Source organism: Vigna radiata, chromosome 1 (assembly GCF_000741045.1).
Source record: "Vigna radiata var. radiata cultivar VC1973A chromosome 1, Vradiata_ver6, whole genome shotgun sequence".
In the NCBI taxonomy this organism is placed as follows: Eukaryota; Viridiplantae; Streptophyta; class Magnoliopsida; order Fabales; family Fabaceae; genus Vigna; species Vigna radiata.
This window is the reverse complement of record NC_028351.1, coordinates 9,747,388-9,765,722: the sequence shown is the minus strand read 5'-3', so window position 1 is coordinate 9,765,722 and position 18,335 is coordinate 9,747,388. Positions and strand designations below refer to the sequence as shown.

General features: G+C 29.5%; 1 protein-coding gene across 1 annotated transcript; it reads right to left on the bottom strand.

Annotated features, from left to right (window-relative positions):
• Positions 1 to 5,625: 5,625 nt before the first annotated feature.
• LOC106772001 (ABC transporter G family member 11) lies at positions 5,626 to 10,780 on the bottom strand. The gene is made up of 10 exons (XM_014658101.2): positions 10,385 to 10,780; positions 9,476 to 9,765; positions 8,196 to 8,367; positions 7,960 to 8,082; positions 7,680 to 7,808; positions 7,323 to 7,517; positions 7,129 to 7,215; positions 6,767 to 7,039; positions 6,219 to 6,326; positions 5,626 to 6,129 (listed from the first exon to the last, which is right to left on the bottom strand). The coding sequence occupies exons 1-10, from the start codon at positions 10,778 to 10,780 to the stop codon at positions 5,791 to 5,793; spliced, it is 2,112 nt and encodes a 703-aa protein (XP_014513587.1). The 3' UTR covers positions 5,626 to 5,790.
• Positions 10,781 to 18,335: the final 7,555 nt, after the last annotated feature.

The window sequence follows — 18,335 nt, the reverse complement described above, 5'->3', positions numbered from 1 at the left end:
ATTTCGATCCATATTCCTAAATTTGACGAAATTACAATTATACAATTTTGTATATAAAATTATAAATTCAATCATACAATCAATTCAGTCATACAATCATACAATTAATAATCATTTAAATTATCAATTCAAAGATTCAATCACACATAATTACATAAATAAAAATTGAAATAAAAAAAGTTCATAGCATATTATTAAAAAAAAATTGTTGATAAAAAAAATAAAAACTTAAATAAAAGCTAAGATACTTTGCCTCTTCAAGAACGACCGAAACCACAACAAATTTGACAAAAATGATCAAAGCCACAACCACATATGCATCAAGAAACGAAAGCAAACATAGAGGCTTAATGGAAAACTTGACGAGGGCATAAAGGAAGTACCTGGAATGGGCGCGACAAAATGCAATTCACGATCTCAGGGTAGAAAATGACGATTCTGATCGGTCAAAAATTTTCCCCAACGTAAAAAATGGCAAATGCACCGAACAAAATGCAGTTTAAACGATGAAAAATGATGGAGAATGGAAGAACAGGGTCGTCGTTAACGGAGAAGGAAGCACAACGCAGTCTGAAACTGTTTCGCGAAGAAGACGAAACTGTTTCGTGATTTTTATTTTTTTACCTTCAAAAATAGAATCTGCCACGGTTCTACACTGAACCGCGGCATAAAGAGGGTATATGCCGCGGTTATACACTTAATCGCTGCCTATTCATTTAAAAAAAATAATCCATAATGGCATTTTTGAAATTTTTTTAACTGATATGCCGCGGTTGCGCGCTGAACCGCGGCATATGCTCTGAAAAATTTAAAAATTTACTCAGACAAGGGAATAGGCCGCGGTTGGTCAGAGAACCGCGGCATATTCCCCAACGTTCAGAATTCCTCAACTGCCTCCCAACTGCCTTTTTTGGAATGTCAGCAGGTAGCAGGGGGAATATGCCGCGGTTCTCAGACCAACCGCGGCCTATTCCCCCTGCTACCTGCTGACATTCCCCATCAGTCAGCACCTGCAATAAATTGACAGGGGAATATGCCGTGGTTGGTCAGAGAACAACAAAAAAACCCATTGTCAGTCCAACCTATTTTCTCTTAGTTTAAAATTTTTAACTTTATTTCGTCGGTGACTAATTGCATCTAGCGTATGAAATGGGGCATCCTTTAAAAATGAAATCACTTGAACTCCAAACAATGACAACTCAATCAATTAAGCTTCCTAGTAATTGAAGCAATCTATATTAAAAGCATTTAAGAATTGGCTTTATGAACTTACCATTTCATGGTTAAGGATGTTTAGCTTCTCAGGTCTGTTTAGTATCACTACCTTCACACAAGAATTTCCAGTGAAAATAACCTATAAAGGGAAGTGTAGTCATGCAATAATTTATCATAAAAACCTTCATATACTCAATTCATTATTAAATTATTCATTTCATCTTCATAACATCTTTATGTTTAAGGATTAGTTATAAGTTTAATTTCTTCATAACCTTTCTTTGCAGTATATCACTGTCCAAAAAGTTTTCATGGCGGTACTATATATATATTATCATAAAATCTTATCAGAAGAACAAAAAAGAAGAAGAAAACCTGGTTTTGTTCCCTAACAAAGTTGAGAGTGGGAGCCATGATCGTGCAGTGTGAATTTTTACAATTAGACAGTTTTGAAAAGAAGGCACACAAGTTTAGCTCAATAAAACCTCTCTCTATTTATAAATCTAATTATAAGTTTTAAGAGGCATAGGAGAATGGATTTTAAAGTTGAGCTGAGAAGGAAAATAAAAACAATATCAAGATGTAGGATGGTTGGCACATGTTACAGGTCAGATGAACAACCATAGTGTTATGTTGGTGTAAGGATATGGCCACCTTGACATCTACTAGGAACAGATTGATGTGTTATTGGTCAATTGAACTTTAGATAAATATATCTTTGCAATATATATGATAATTTGTTTGGTTTACAAGTTTTTTTTTAAAAAAAAAAGTTATGTTCATTTTCACACATAGATTTTATGATCTAGTCGTTTTTACCTCTCATAATATATTATGACAGATAATTATTCACCTATCATAATACATGGTTTTCATAACTAACATACATATTCATGTACGTCATAAAAACTTTTAAAAAAAGTGCATGCTTACATTTGACCTTCGATCAATTTACAATCAATTTTTCTGGATTATCATCTCATTCAATCAATTTATAATCAATATACCCTGCTTACATTGAACAAATTCGATTGAACAAACAAAATAAAATTTATTTCATACGTTAAATTGTCTAATAATTTTTAATACATTATTTGTACATAAAACTATATATTGATTTCAAATATTACATTAACCTACATATAGTCAAGTTTTTACAATTTACTAACGCTTAAAATAAAATAAGCTCATTTAGTTTCAATGTTTGGACCTTTCATTAGAGATGAATCATTAAAAATCTACAAATAAAATAATGAGTTAAAATAATATTATATTAAGAGAGATATTATGACATGTTTTTCAAAACAAGTCATAATATTTAATCAAAACAATCTCGATTTTGACACTATGACAGTTATTCAACTAACCGTCATAATATATTCATATTATAGACCAGTCATGTAATATCTTCTAAACTTATTTATAAGTTTTCCAACGTGTTCAATATTATGACGGGTTTCAATAAATACATAATAAGTCTTACGTTTATTATGATAATATTACTAGTCAACTTATTTTGATGGATGGTTTTCATCGTCATAATAAGTTGTCATAAACTCTCATTTTTCCACTAGTATTTTTATTAATATATGATTTTTTTTAATAACTTAAATTCTCTTCTTTGTTGATTTGATTTATGTTTGTATCTTTCGTTTTACAATGATCATCTTATTATTATGAACATGCTAAAATACATGAATTTTGAGATATATATATTTTATATTATTATAATATCATACGCTGGATAATTGTATTAATAAAATACCTTTATCAATAAGTTGTTTTCTAAATATTTATAATAAAATATTTTATTTTAATAGGGTTATGTTATTAAAATGAAATATTAAAAAAAATTCAACTAATTTTAATAAAACTAAAGATAAAATAAATAAATTTAATTAAATAATACTTGATATCTAAACATATCCTAAAATTTTGGAATCAACATAAAAACTTCGAAAATAACTTGTTAAAAACAAAAGGCGTATCTTTATTATCAATTATTTTATTGATGTGTTTACCAGCATTTAAATTACCGCTTACATCTTAAGTTGTAAAAATTATACTGCAAAAATGTTTTTTTTGGAAAATTATCTTGAAGATCCCATTAATTAAAGATAAAATGTAGAGATAAAATAAAATAACATTACCATAAACAAGTAACCATTATTCCTAATTGATTTCCTAGATTGTTTATCTCCAAAAGTAGATGAGAAGTTTATTAATTAGAAAATAAAGGAAACTAAACCTTAAACTTTAAACCATAAATCCTAAATCAATCTACAAAAGATAAATATACCAGAATAAATTAATTAAAACACATTTTCATAGAAACAATCAGTATAAATGAATTAGTGATAATAGACATACTGGTTTATCTCACAAAATACTCTGACCAAATTTATTATGGATTATTTCAAAACATTAAGTCAAATCAATCGATCTAAGTCAAACATTGTTGAGCTCCTGAACTGAGGGTGCGAGTAAAAGCTGGGCTGAGCCCATTAAATGTCATCAACAGAGAGAGGCTAATGCTTCCTGCACCCCATGTTTTCGGCCTGCACTTCCTTTGGCATAACAAAATAACCCTTATATTCTTAATGAAAAAATTAATAAAAACCTAAATTACACTTTCTTCCACTTTCTTATCTGTATTATCATCTATCAGCAGCTCAACCCTCATGTCCATTTCTCTATATTCCATAGGAAAAACGAACAGCACACAACCTTCACAACACAATCCAAGAAACCAAATACACTCCAACTTTATTTATTTTCATAAGGGTATGAATGGTATTTCATAAAATATGGGAGTGCAAACAGAAAATATAGGGATGCAGGAAGCACTGGCTGCATGGAGAATACACGATTTTGAGAGCCAGTATAGATCCAAACCCAAAAATAAAAAGAAAGAGAAGAGGGAAATTTCTTTTTAAACTCCCTCTAATTACTATTAGACTCGTTTCTTTCTCTTTTCTTAAATGAATTCACAATAACATACATTTTCATTCCGCTTGCCAATACTTCCATTCATCAGTTAGAACTTTCATCTTGAAAATCTTACAACAAGGTATTTCAGGTTCATTTGCGAATAATCTTACTACACCTAATAGTTTTATATCTTGTAAAAATTGAGGTTTAAAACAATTTAAATAAATATTCTTTCTTTTTTATACCTTCTAAAATATCATTTAAAGATAAAATTGTGATGGATAATATTTTAAAACAGATCATATTTTGAATATATAATAATTAATCTTGATAAAACAAAATTTTAAATTATAATGTCTAAAAAGTATTATAAGAAAATATTTTTTGAGACAATTTGGGAAACTAATTTTCCGGAAAGGTACTTCTGAATATTATTCCAAAACGTAGAACGAAATGAGTCTTTCTACATATAGTGAAGAATTTTATAAAAAAAAAATTGTGTGAATAGTTTAATATATTGGAACTGCAATGAACAAAATTAAAGCAAATACTTTACGCGTACAACAGATAGAAGACACAAAAATTGGTAAGGATTGAGAGAGGAATCAGAAATGGAGGGTAAAGATTAGGTTTGGGTTTATACCTCTTTAGATCAAAGGGTATTTTAGTAATAAAAGAAGAAAAATAGAGTGTAAACAGCAATTAGAGGAGTGTGAATAACAAGTTGGTAAAAGAGAAGCAAAAAGTTCGAGCAATGTGAGAGATGAGAAATGTACATTAATGGGGAAACGTGTGGTGTTATTAGTAGTTTTATTAGGGTTGCTGTATTTTAGGCAGTGGCTGAAGGTTGGTGGTTGCTGCCATTATTATGGTAGTTGTGCTTTTAACAACAAACAAAGAAGGATGATTATGTTGCTCAGTTTGGTCAAAATGGTTCATCCTATTATAGATTCATTTTATTAATTAAACATGTGATTAGTTCAATTTCACTTCAGCATTCAATCACTGAACTTAATGCTTTTAAGATTATTATAATGGTCCAATTGTGGTAAAGCTGCTAAACCCATATCACACTTGTCTCAGTTTTCAAGTACAGCTAAAGAAAGTTATTGCTTATATAAATTCTTGTATAAAATGACTTCTTTGAGATTTTTCGATTCTCTCTTTTCTCTGTTTTCAAAATGAGTTTATTTTTACATATTAAAAAAATATATTTTGAAGATATGACAAAAAAAAACATAAAAAAATTTAGTAGAGAATCTAAATTTGTACAACAAAAGTTGCTGGATAAACTGAATAAAACAACTCAGCCACATGTGATAAAAATTAAACATATTTGCTATAAAATTACCATGATGATTAACCAAGTGACTAGTGGTTTAGAACTTTAAGATATGGTTGATCATGTTTAACTATATTAACTTGCGAAAATACTCTTTCTCTCTCTCTATATATATATAACATGAATGAGAATGAACACAGGAGAAAGTAGAAGTGATATTTTTTCTCAAATTATAAACAAGGCAGTGATAACTTACTGAAAGTAGGGTTAAAGGGCAAGAATGTGTAAAAACAGTAAGAATTTTGTCTGATATATATATCTAATCCTAGTTGATAATGAAAGGAGTAAAAGTTTTAATGAGATCATTTTGTTGGATGGGAAACATAGGTTCTGAGAGATGGTGACTGAGTGAGAACATCAGGTGCAATGGTTGTGTTCTGTGCTCCACTCTTCTGCTGCATTCTCCTTCTAGCCATGTATCCTCTCACCCATGGTGTCACATCTTCGTTTATTTTTATCATGATAAAGAATATAATTCGGTAGATCACAATCATGCTGAAGATCACACTCAGATTAATCCACTTCGATCTGTTCACATCAATTTGGAAGACTTTTTCCAAGATGTATTCTCCTGGTATCTTTGGAAGGTCTGGTGTCTGGTTGTCAAAAATCAAGCCCCTCAAATCATTCTGGTACTGACCCTGAAAGAGTTTTCAAAGTTTTTATCATCAAACTAAGATATAACAACAGCACATGGCATTCAAGTATTGAAATGTGTTGCTTCTGTTACCTGCAGTGCCCAGAAGTGGAAACTGATGTATGACATAGGGTAACGCCAGACTGGCTTTGGGATATCATGTGGAAGCCTAAAGTAGCCTGAGACCAACATGAATATGCCCTGAAATTTAAAAAAATAGAAAAACAAAAGTCAGTTAATCAGGTGTGAATGGATGATCAGGATCAAAGGTTTTACAGAATGAATCCTTTTGTGTTGAATTTTCACATGATCCTGCTGTGAAAACATTGTGTGCAGCTGTCTTCACAGGCATTGTATATGTGGAGATTTAGACATCATGTTTGGTTTCATATTTTAGATGTGGTATTTTCAAACATGATTGGATAATTTTAAATTCCTGGTTTCAACTGCTTATGCAACATGATATGCAATCAGTGCTCTTGCATTTAGTAGATCCACTGTTGAATTAAAGGCAGAAATTTATAAAAGAATGATGGAGAAGGTTGAATTTTGGGTGGTGGTTTAAAGGAAAAGATGGCATTGTTTTGGATGGATGTAATTTAATGCACATGTGCCTATACTGTGGGGAGGAACTTGCATACCTGAATTCCTGCTCCAATAATAATGCCCATGAGGAAGTTGGGGACAATGCTGGCAATTGCCATCATTAAGCTTTCAACCACTGTGACACTGGCATAAAGGCACAGCACAAAGAAGAGGTAATGCCAAAAGCCAGGGTGTAGGCGAACCATGAAGTAGCAGATGGTTCCAGAGAGAAAAGTGATCAAAATCAGGAAGGGCATTGCAGATAATGTGTTGCTGATGACAAATGCAGTGACACCATAGTGACCATTAAGCCTCTCCCTTTGGAAAACCTGTGATTGAAATTGAAAATGTGAGATTTCATACTACATTATAGTGAGTATGATGGTTAGTTGTTGCATGGGGGGCACAGAACATTCACCTTCATGTCTTCAACAAATGAAGGGAATCCACCAATTGACATGAAGGTCACAAAACCAAAAACAAAAGATGCACAAGAACCTCTGGCCTGCAATAAAGGGAAGAAAGCACATGAACTCCAAGAAGGTCAAATTTCTTGCAAAACTGTGATACAGTGACAACTTCAAATTGCTTTCAAATGAGATGTAGAAGTACCAGAATAGAGTTGTAGCCTGTCCCCACATTCAAATAAATGGTTCCAATACAGATAGTGACAACAATGTAGATAACAAGCCTAAGCCAGTAGTAGCCAAAGTCCCTTGACATGTTGGTGAAGGAACGTTTGGTCAAAGTGTAAGACTGCATCAAGAAACTAGCCTCACTTCCTCCAGCTTCAAGCACTGTTCCCTTCTGCAGAATTCATCATGATCACAACATTTAATAATTGGCTCTAGAAAATGAACAAGAAAAAGAGGATATATACATGTTTGTGTGCTAATATATTGCATTGAATTGCATCATTCTTAAGTTTGGTTATTTTTCATCAGTAAGTAGTCATTGAAAAGCACTTACAACTTTGGATATCTCATCCACTTTTTGTATTGCAGCATAAGAGTGCTGAGAAGTGCGGTAGAAGTCAATAAGAGTTCTGATTGCTTCAGCAGTAGTGATCTTGTCCAAAGGATCATCACTTCCCTCAAACTACAGAGAAGAAAGGTTCACACCAAATGTTAGCAGAGGCATGTATGTTGGAAAATAATTGATGAAAAGCACATATTAAAATGTTGAAACTATATAGAGTGTAATGAAATTGAAAGACAAATTTGTGTGATAAAGAAGAAAAGTTGAATACCCTCAGTTTCATGGACCCTTTGAGAGTGGCCTTGACTTTGTCAAAGTCAGAATTGATGCACCTGAGGAAATGATCAGAAGGGTTCCTCAAAGCAGGACAAGGGAAACCAGCTTGTGCAAAGAACTGCAGACAAAATCACTTATATCAGTCATCAAAAAGCTTCATTTATTTACAAGCATTATTGATTCAAGAAACTATGCAAAAGAAGAGAGAAAAAAGTGGAATGTGAGTTTGACCTCATATGCCTCTGAAGCCTGTCCAAAATAAACAGTTTTGCCGCTAGAAAGCAAGTACAATTGGTCAAACAACTCAAACACTTCACTGCTAGGTTGATGAATAGAGGCTATCACGGTTCTCCCATCCCTTGCCAAGGCACGTAGCGTCTGAGTCACAAAGAAAGCTGAAGCACTGCCACAGTGAAAATTTCCAAAACAAACTATGACATGAGTTCACCAAAAAGTGATGTTTCTACTTTACAAACTTGATCAATAAGAGAGACATCACAAACCAAACATTCTCCATAAAAAAAAAAAACATTATAGAATATTGTAACCCCCTTCAGAAAAGGTGCACACAATTTGATGTTGTGACTATGCAAAACATTATCCAAAAAGACAAGCATTTGTTTGTTTCTGCATTTTGTGTATAGAGATAAGAATTTCAAAGATAAATAATATACAGACAATGCATGGCCCTTTATTTATTGCACCACGTTTTTCCTTTCCAAAGCTACATAGAAATTTTATCATTAGGAACCGATGGAAACATGTACAAGACAAGCATGCATCAATCAATAGTTGCCAAAAGCAGCAACAGAAAAGACAGAATACTCCTTCAAGGTTTTTTAACTGTCAATTTAAGAACAGTGTTAAAACACCCCTATCTCATACTTTTACTATTTTAATCTGTTTCAAAATATTTTTCACTTTAAAAAATAAAAAATTATTAGTTACTTCTTCCACTACCATTCTCATTTATTAGTATCCACCTACATAGTTAAATGAATTAACTACCACAATCTAACTCTTTTAATAAGGACACCTTTATATGTAAAAAAGAAAACTATTTTATAAATGTAATTGGGTGATTAAGGAAATCTGTTTTCAAAATATCAAATATTATGTTTTATTTATATAAATTTACATGTAAATTTTGGCATTTAAAATTTCTTAAATGACATGAGCACATAACATCACATAAATCTTTTTTTTTTTTACAAACAGTATAATAATAACATGAAATTATTTCACATATTTTATATATGACAGAAAACAAAACCCTCTACAGGAAAAATTGCAGTTAAGGGGGAGATATTAAGAATAAACTTACTATACCAAGTTTTTCTTGTACATAAATATCAATTACTTGAAAAGCAAAACTATAGGACAGAGTTACATATACAGTACATATTTGGTAGCAGTTAATTAGATGAGAATAGACGTGTGATAACTTCATATGTCCATGCAAACCACTTAGGACAAGGAAATTAAATTCACATAAAGTGATGTGTAACAACCTGTCAAGTCCGCTGGTTGGCTCATCAAGGAAAAGCAACCTTGGTCTCATCAAGATTTCCAAGGCAATGCTAACCCTTCTCTTCTCCCCACCACTGATCCCACGCAAGTGCCAATTTCCAATCACTGTGTCGGCACAATCTTGCAGTCCCATTGCCACAATGGTGCTCTCCACCAATGCTCTCTTATCTTCCCATGGCATGTTATCAGGCAAACGCAAACGAGCTGAATATGATATCGTCTCCCTCACTGTTAGGGTACCGATCAAGTTATCATCTTGTGTCACATAAGCCTGGTTAAGTTCATAACACATCATAAAAACCAAGTTAGGAACAAACCCTTTTGCAGAATTAGCATAATGGTATGCTTAAAAGTTGCAAAACATGATATTGGAAAAAAGGCAACCATATTTAGGTGCTATAATTAAACCAAACCTTAAAAGTTCAAAATCAAAAATAAGTGTTAATATATATTATCTATTAACTATATTCTTCCAATGAAACATAGACACCGCTAGTAGCATTTAGTATGGAGCATTTAGTACATAGACAGAAGAGAATGAAACATTTTGTTCTATTCTTGATGTTAAAATCTATGTATCATCTTTTAAAAATTTATCTTTTTTTATTCTATTCTGAAGGGAGTTGCCAGTGCTACAGTATCTAAAAAATCCAAATATTTTGATTGAGGTGTTTTTCTGGCCAATAACTGAAAGAGTTCGGTCAAAGAGAGAAATAAGAAAGAAAGATCTCAAGGGTACCAAAACCTTTAGAACATATATATATCTAATAGTATTAAATAGAGATCCAATATTATATTCACGTTTGTTTGAAAGCATTCCACCAAAGACTATATGTTCAGACAAAAGAACCAAAGACTGCATGTTAAGGCAAAAGAGGAAAAAGACTCACTGCAGTGCCAAAAGAGAGTTTGGCTTTGCGTCCATTGAGAAGAATGGTGCCTGAAAGAAAGGCATTTGCAGCTAGGCGACTAGAAAGTGCATCAAGAAGAGTAGATTTTCCAGAACCTGAGGGCCCCATGAGAGCAGTGAAGGTTCCTGGTTCAGCATAACCAGTTAGACCCTCCAAAACATTTTGTGTCTCGCCGTTGCTAAGAGTGACCATCACGGTCAGATCCTTCCATGTGAGTCTTGCTGAAACATCTCCAATGATCTCTGAGTTGGCCTTCTCTCTCCAAAGGGTCTCACTGAGAGGACTCAACCCTGGTAGGGTGGAACCATTTCCAGAAGGCCTAGCTGTTGCTTCTATCTCCATACCATCATGTGTCGTTGCCTCAGAGTTTTTCATGATAATCAACTTTCTTCAAACCTCTCACACACTACTCACCTTTTAGGCTTCAATACAATATGGTCCAAACTCTCCAAAAGAGTTCAGTGGTACTGATCAAATCCGATCCACCAAAAGAGAAAAAAGGGTAGTAACCAAATTCAAAAGCCAAGCAGTGAATGAAACCTATAGAATATGTGAGTGTGTATATATATATATGAGGAAGTTACTATGATAGAAAAACGAAAAGGGTACAACAGGATAGGAGGGAGAGAAAAGTGTGAGTGGTGAAATGGGAATGGTATGATTGGGGAGTTTTGACTGAAAGAAAGGGTTTTCTTAAGAGAGATGATGGCTCATGCAAAAAGAGCCTTGTGGAGTTGCATACATAGATTTGTTGCAACTGTTGAAAGGATTTGTAAGTTGTTGTTATGAACAAGAAGAAGTGATTGGAGCAAAGGGTGTTATATATTCTGATCCAACTGATGCAAGGGATGACGAACACAACAGCTATAACACCATGATATATGATAAGATATCTACTACTACATACTATTCGTTGTTTGGGAGAGCTCAATTCTCGATGGAAATATTTAGAGAAGAAGCAATAAGTTTCAGCCATTATATGGAGCAATCAATTAATGGGTGCAGCTAGTTGTTGGTAGCTACATTTATTGCCAAACCGACCCCCATTTAACCCTGAGGCTAAGGAATCTGTTCATATTACGTGTGTTTTTTCTCAACTTTTCCCTCTCATCACACACCCTCTTACTATTCTCCCATTCCCATCTCATTTTCATTTTCATAAACGTTTATGTAAACACTTTTTAGTACACCATTATCAATAGCTTTTGTTATTAAGTCTCATTCATCACTGTTGAGAATTTTAATACAGTCCCATTAAGAAAACTTATTAAAGGTTAGAACTTTCCTTCAAGTATGGTTAATTTGGCATAAGAAATGCATTGGAAATTACCATTAACAATGTTTTTCAATAAAAAAGGATTAAAGATTGCTCCATATGTAAAAAAAATGTTATTTTTGTTATGCCCTAGATAGAAATGTGATGGTGTGTGGAAACATGAGCGTAATTAATTTGGCAAAGGAAAGGGTTTCTTTGATTGTAAGGAAAAGCATAAAAGATTGATAGAGAGAAGGGTATCCACGTGAGATCATGGATGATGGGACCAATTAATACTCATCGACTTGTATTAATGAATGAACATTAGCCATCCTTGTCATTTGGTTTCAACTTACAAGGATCATTCATTCATTCTCATTAGTATTACTATTATTTTATTTATTTTTTAAAATCTTATTAGTTGGGAAGAAGTTGGGAGAGGAGAATTGATTAAAGGATATAAATGATATGGATAACAAGAAAATGCTATGTACAAGTAGATACATGTCATGATGTAAACCAAAGTTATTCAATTCTAGTATACCATCTTTTTTTGTGAGAAAATATTAATTATAATATGTTGCCATTAGTAAAGATATTAAATTTTTGTTATTGAGTTCCCATCAAATCATATAGTATATCCTCTTAGTAAAATTTATTTAAAAACGATAATTCGTGTACTAATACGCCGTTTTTTTTTTATTAAAATTATCATATAATTTTTGTATTTTTATTGTAATCCCTTTAAAAATTATACTAACAATGATTGTTAACTGATTGACAGGGAAAGATTTTTAATGCAGACATTTATTTTTCAAACTTTATTTTTAATTAAAGTGCAAAAAATAGATAGAAGATTTAATACTACTAATATTAAGACTTGTTCTCTTATATTTGTTTTATGAAGATGAACTAATTCGATGAGTGGAAGTCAAAAGAGCCGCGTGCATTGACGGTTAAGGACCGCCATACCTTCCACATGTGAGTTAGGTATATTGGAAAGAAAATACCAAAATGTAGGGTACGAGTTACCATCATTTTATGTATTTTCTATAATTATATATGCTAATAAATGTATTTTATTCATGATTAATTTTTGTGTAATTACGTTTAATATTAAAAAGTGAATTTAACTGTAATTTATTTTTATATAATTTATTTGTAAGATGAGGAATAATCTCATCAATATATTATAATTTGGTATAATGAATGTTTAACAACATGATTATAAAAAAATATTAAATTGATTAAAATTATAAACAAAAAATAATTAATTTATTATTTTATAAATTAAAAATTATTGGTGTTTAAAATAGTATTAATTATTAATAAAAAAATTATTAATTTATAAATTATTTAAATTAATTTTTTAACATTAATTATCAAATTTTAACTACTTACTATTGTTAATTTAGTTATTGTTATTTAATGATTTTTTTTTTCATAGTGAAACAACTCTAAAATAAGCTGTAATACCATATTAAATAATAAAATTAAGGTTCTTGAAACATAAATTTAAATTAGTGTATATATTGTTAGCATATATGCTGTATCATATACATACATACAAAAAAGTAATAGTGATGAGTAGACAAAATAGGCAGAACGTAATAAATTGATTCATGGAATTCTTAGTTGATTCATAAAGTAAGACAATGAAGGAGGGTAACATTTTAATTACCGATACTTTAGGACTTGTCGACTTTAATGTTGAGAGTAACACGTGTCCCTTTTCTCTTCCCAAAGTAAAATGGACAAATTTTACATTCATATGGTGTACCAGTATAACAACAACCTTTATAAATCAATCTAACATCATAATTAAAACCCTAAAAAAACTAATAATCCAAATTAAACTTAATACATAAATACAAACTTCTATTTGTAAATTAAAAGTATCACTCTTTTTAGATTTAATATTTGTTGTATATTTCTAAATTTATGATATGATTTTATTTGTCCATGAAAAATAAGGTTAAGAGTTTTTTTTTTTAATAAATATAAGTGTTATTGTATGTTTATAGCCAATCGATCGGACGTGATGACAAAAGAAAGAAAAAAGACCGAATGGTTGATGTGTAAAAGAGTTTCGATCGCTCAGTACTAACAACAGTTGAACAAAGTTAAAGTATAATTAAAGTTCTGATCATTCGGTACTAGCAACAGTTAAATAAAGTTAAAGATATAATTAATGTTATAACTACTATTGTTAAATGGTTAAAATTTACATTCATAATCTTTATGAGATAAATTAATTGACCAAATTCTTATAAACTCTATAAATAGAGATTTAATTTTAAACTGAACTCACATTTACTCACTATTGAATTATTAAAGACATTTTAACGGCATAAAAGGTTATTCTCGTCCCATTTCAACAAAACAATTATAAAATGTAGATATCAAATTGTTTAAATTTATTTTTACTTTGTTGTTGAATGGAGGTTGAAACTTCATATTCAACACTTGGTGATTTGTTGCGGAGTGTATCATTTCACGCACTGTACGTATTATTAAATGTAAAAAACACCAACATTGTCACATCAACGATACGTTGCATGTAGTACTCTATCATAACACACTATTTTCTTATTAATATATATATATATATATATATATATATATATATATATATATATATGTAATAATTATTCAAAACACGCGCATGTCACATTAGTTATCAGCATTAAATTTATTAATTATTTATAGTTTTGTTCTAAAATTTTCTTAACATTTTTTCCAATGATTTTTTTCTCTTTTTACATAATTCCTTTTAGCTAATTAATTAATTAATTAGCATTTCAAAGACATAATAACGATTATATAATATGTGATTAACTATCCTCTCTCTTCCTAATAGAAATTATTTTCAATATTCTTTTTTTATTACTAAAATTGTTTTCGTTAATTAATTAAGAACATTTTTATCAAAATTATAATTAATTACAAACCTGAAAAAGAAAACCCTAAATGCGTTATAGATATTCTAAAATGTATCTTACACGCATGAAGGGAGTGTATTTATAGTATATTAACAGTTTTGTTTTCCTATTAGTTATAATTTTAGGTGATTTTTTAATTAAAAATTATTTGAAATTTGTAATTAAATAAATATTTTGAACCATTTATCAACTGTCTTGTTTCTCATAATTCCTGTCCCATTTCACGGCCCAAATCTTTTTTCCTGCGCTCATTTGGTGGTTCAGTACAGTAAAGTTTTCTCAGCCCATAAAAGATTTGGGTCAAGAATAACAGCCCAACTTGAAAGAAAAAAAAAAAGGTATTTTAAACATTCCATAAGATCTAATTCCTTGCATATTATAAATATTTTTATCCACACTCTTTCCTTTAAAATGGATAGTTCATAGTGTATTTATATTTATGTTCTTGATACCCATCTAAATTTCCTAAAATTCGAAAAAAATACCTAAAGAGTGTTGTGTAGTTTCTGGTCAAGGTACAAGACTTGTAATTATATAGTATTATGTTTGTGACTACATAATCTTATGTTTATCTTCTATGTCTACTTGCACAATGTATTTGTAAAGATACTTGAGTAAGTATACTTCTCGTGTATACATTTATTTTTTTCTAAATTCACGAAGAGTGTATAGTAAATATGTAATAATAAATTAATATATAGTAAATATGTAATAATAAATTAATATATAGTAAATATGTAATAATAAATTAATATATAGTAAATATGTAATAATAAATTAATATAATATAAGTAGTAGAAAGAAGTAAGGTTATTGGCGAAAGCTTTATTTTTTTTTATTAATGTGCTTCACACAAACTAAATGTATTATCTTTTTTTCTTCTAATCTCCTTTATATTTCTCCTCCTGTTAAAAAATGAAATTGAAAAAATAAGGAACATTCAATCAAAAGTCAAAATAGTTTGGAAATAATTCTAAAGTTTTAATTTGGGAAAGCTATTTTAAGGTAAGAAAATTAGAAATATTGTCTCATACATATTTAGGTTTATTTGGTATATTCTAATATGTTTGATGACTATATGTTTTCATATGTCTTTTTTCCTTAACTATTGTGAATTATTGTAATGTAAATTGATTCTAGTTATATACTTTGATCTTATTTATTTATATTGTATAATATTTTAATTATATGAAGTTATGAGTTATCTTGATAAAAATTGTGATAGTATAACATGTTTTGAGTAATCCTTATGAGTTAAGAGAATGGGATCCTAAATATTAAAATGTGTGTAATCTCGGTAAATTCCTTTTTTTTTACTTCTAGCTATTGATGGAACCAGAATTTTTATACATAATTCATAACACATGTTTCTTCAACCTGGTCGTTGTGATTGTTAATTAGAGATCTTTGGTGCAAGAAGTAACTTTCACAATTTTAAGAAAAATCTTAATGTCACTTTGTTTTTGTTTATTATGAATGGTCTCAGTAAAACTCTCATTTCTACTTTGTTGATAATTGGATTTACCCGAAAATTTTACACATGGTTTATAACACACATTGACTATCAAGATCTTCCATTAGAGGTTTCTGTTTAGAGAAGTCATTTTCATAATTTTAGTATTATTTTATTTTCTGAGTTGTTTATGTAAAACCTTTATTCCCAATTATTTAATTGTTAAATTAGACAGAAATTTTGATAGATATTTCATGAAACTTGATTTTGTTTTTTGACCATTCTGATCGATAATTAGATGTTTGCATTCAGAGAAATGATTTATGCATTTTTTGAGGGAAATCTGAATGTCTCTTTGTTTCTGTTGTTCTGTATTGTCATGCTAAAACTTCATTTTCTACTTTGTTAACCGTTGGATTGAGTTGAAATTTTTATACATAGTTTCTAACACATAGTGCTTTACTTTAATCGTTGGGATTTTCAATTAGATATCTTTGGTTTGAGATATTTTTCTTGTAGTCTTAATCTTAAAAAAATTTGTCAAAACTTAAAGGATGAACCTATGTTAAATATCGTGGTAGAGTAAACTATGTGGTATTGTAAATTATTGTACTTATAGGATGAAAGTAATACTTTGATGTGAATTAATGATAGGTAGTGTATTAACATGAGATTCTCTGTGGGGTTATCCTGACTCATCTAGTATTAGACATATGTAAAGTATGATTTCTAATGGTGAGAGCTAACGAAGATTTTTATATGACAAATATAGAAATTTACCATGTTATGGTATGGTTATGATTGTGAATTTAAATTCTCAAACATATAACTATAGCTCCTACGAGATAGGAAAGAAACATGATAGATGCAAAGTCTATCAGTTAGTCAATACATTCATTTTTTGAAAGAAAAATTCATATGTTTATGTTATGAATGATTTATTAATATTAAGCAATGAGACTATATTGTATATCATATAGTGATTGTTGTTGAATTGTTAATATAAGAGTGATATAATATGTATGAAGTAAAGTTAATTGCTTTATTGATTTTGTATGCTATGAAAATGGTATAATATGTTGAATATTGATTGGAATTGTTGAATATTTTATTGTTTGAATTATGAACAATATTCAATAGTTTATCCTTATTTTTTTTATGGTTGTGGTTTTCCTTTGTTATGATTGTATAACTTTTATACGTGATTAGAAAATTAGGTGATGTTCCTATATAAAAATCTTGAGGAATATTAACGAGACATTGAAAATATTTTTGTATCATATTGTGCATATATTATATTGTAAAATTTTGAAATGTACTTGAGTGTTAAAACTAACTTGATTACACTAAGTTAGAGAGTGTAAAAACTGTCATATATATTATAAATAAAATATATGTCAAGATTTATGAAATGGTGCAATTAATAATATATTATATTAATTTGAGTTGTTACACAAATTAAAAGAAAAAGTAAATGTCAATCTAACTAATTTCACGTTATTTTCTTTTCTACTTGTGTCTTAATATAAAAATTAATGAGAATTATTTTATAAAAATTTTACAATTTCTTTAGAATTATTTGATACAAACTTTGTAAATATTTATATACTTTCTGATATAATATAGTTTTATAATATCTTTCAGATTTTTTGCTTAATTTCGCTTAAGTTTTATAAAAAATGTGCATTTTATATGTAATTTAATCTCATAAAATGAATTAAATTTATATCTATTTATATATAATATTGTTAATTAATGTAATATATAATATAAAGTTTAAAGTATAATAAAATCATGGCAACGTTTGGAAAAACAATCTTATTAACTACCATGCTAGCCGATAAAATAAAACACATTTTTTTCTAAAACAAAATGGTAAGAAGTTTCACATATTAAAAGGCATTTTTTTAACATCAAATAATTCAATAGAAGGATGCGACTTTTTCAGTAATTTTCTTATTTTAAGCAATGATTTTAAAATCAGACAAGTCATTAAACTAATGAAAAGTAAATTTAAAGTTCAATCGGGACAGACAAATTTAAATAAAATATTGTCATTTTTTTATAAAATAATATCATATACGAAGCAATATTAAAAGGATAATTGAGATGATATATATAAATTTAGGATAATGATATTTAGATAATATTTTTTTGACAATATTTAAACATTGATTACGTGTCAATCTGTGATTGGTAAAAAATCACTCCACAATCAATAATAATAATCATAAACATTATTGTGGAGTGATTTTTCATCAAGGATAATGATATTTAGAC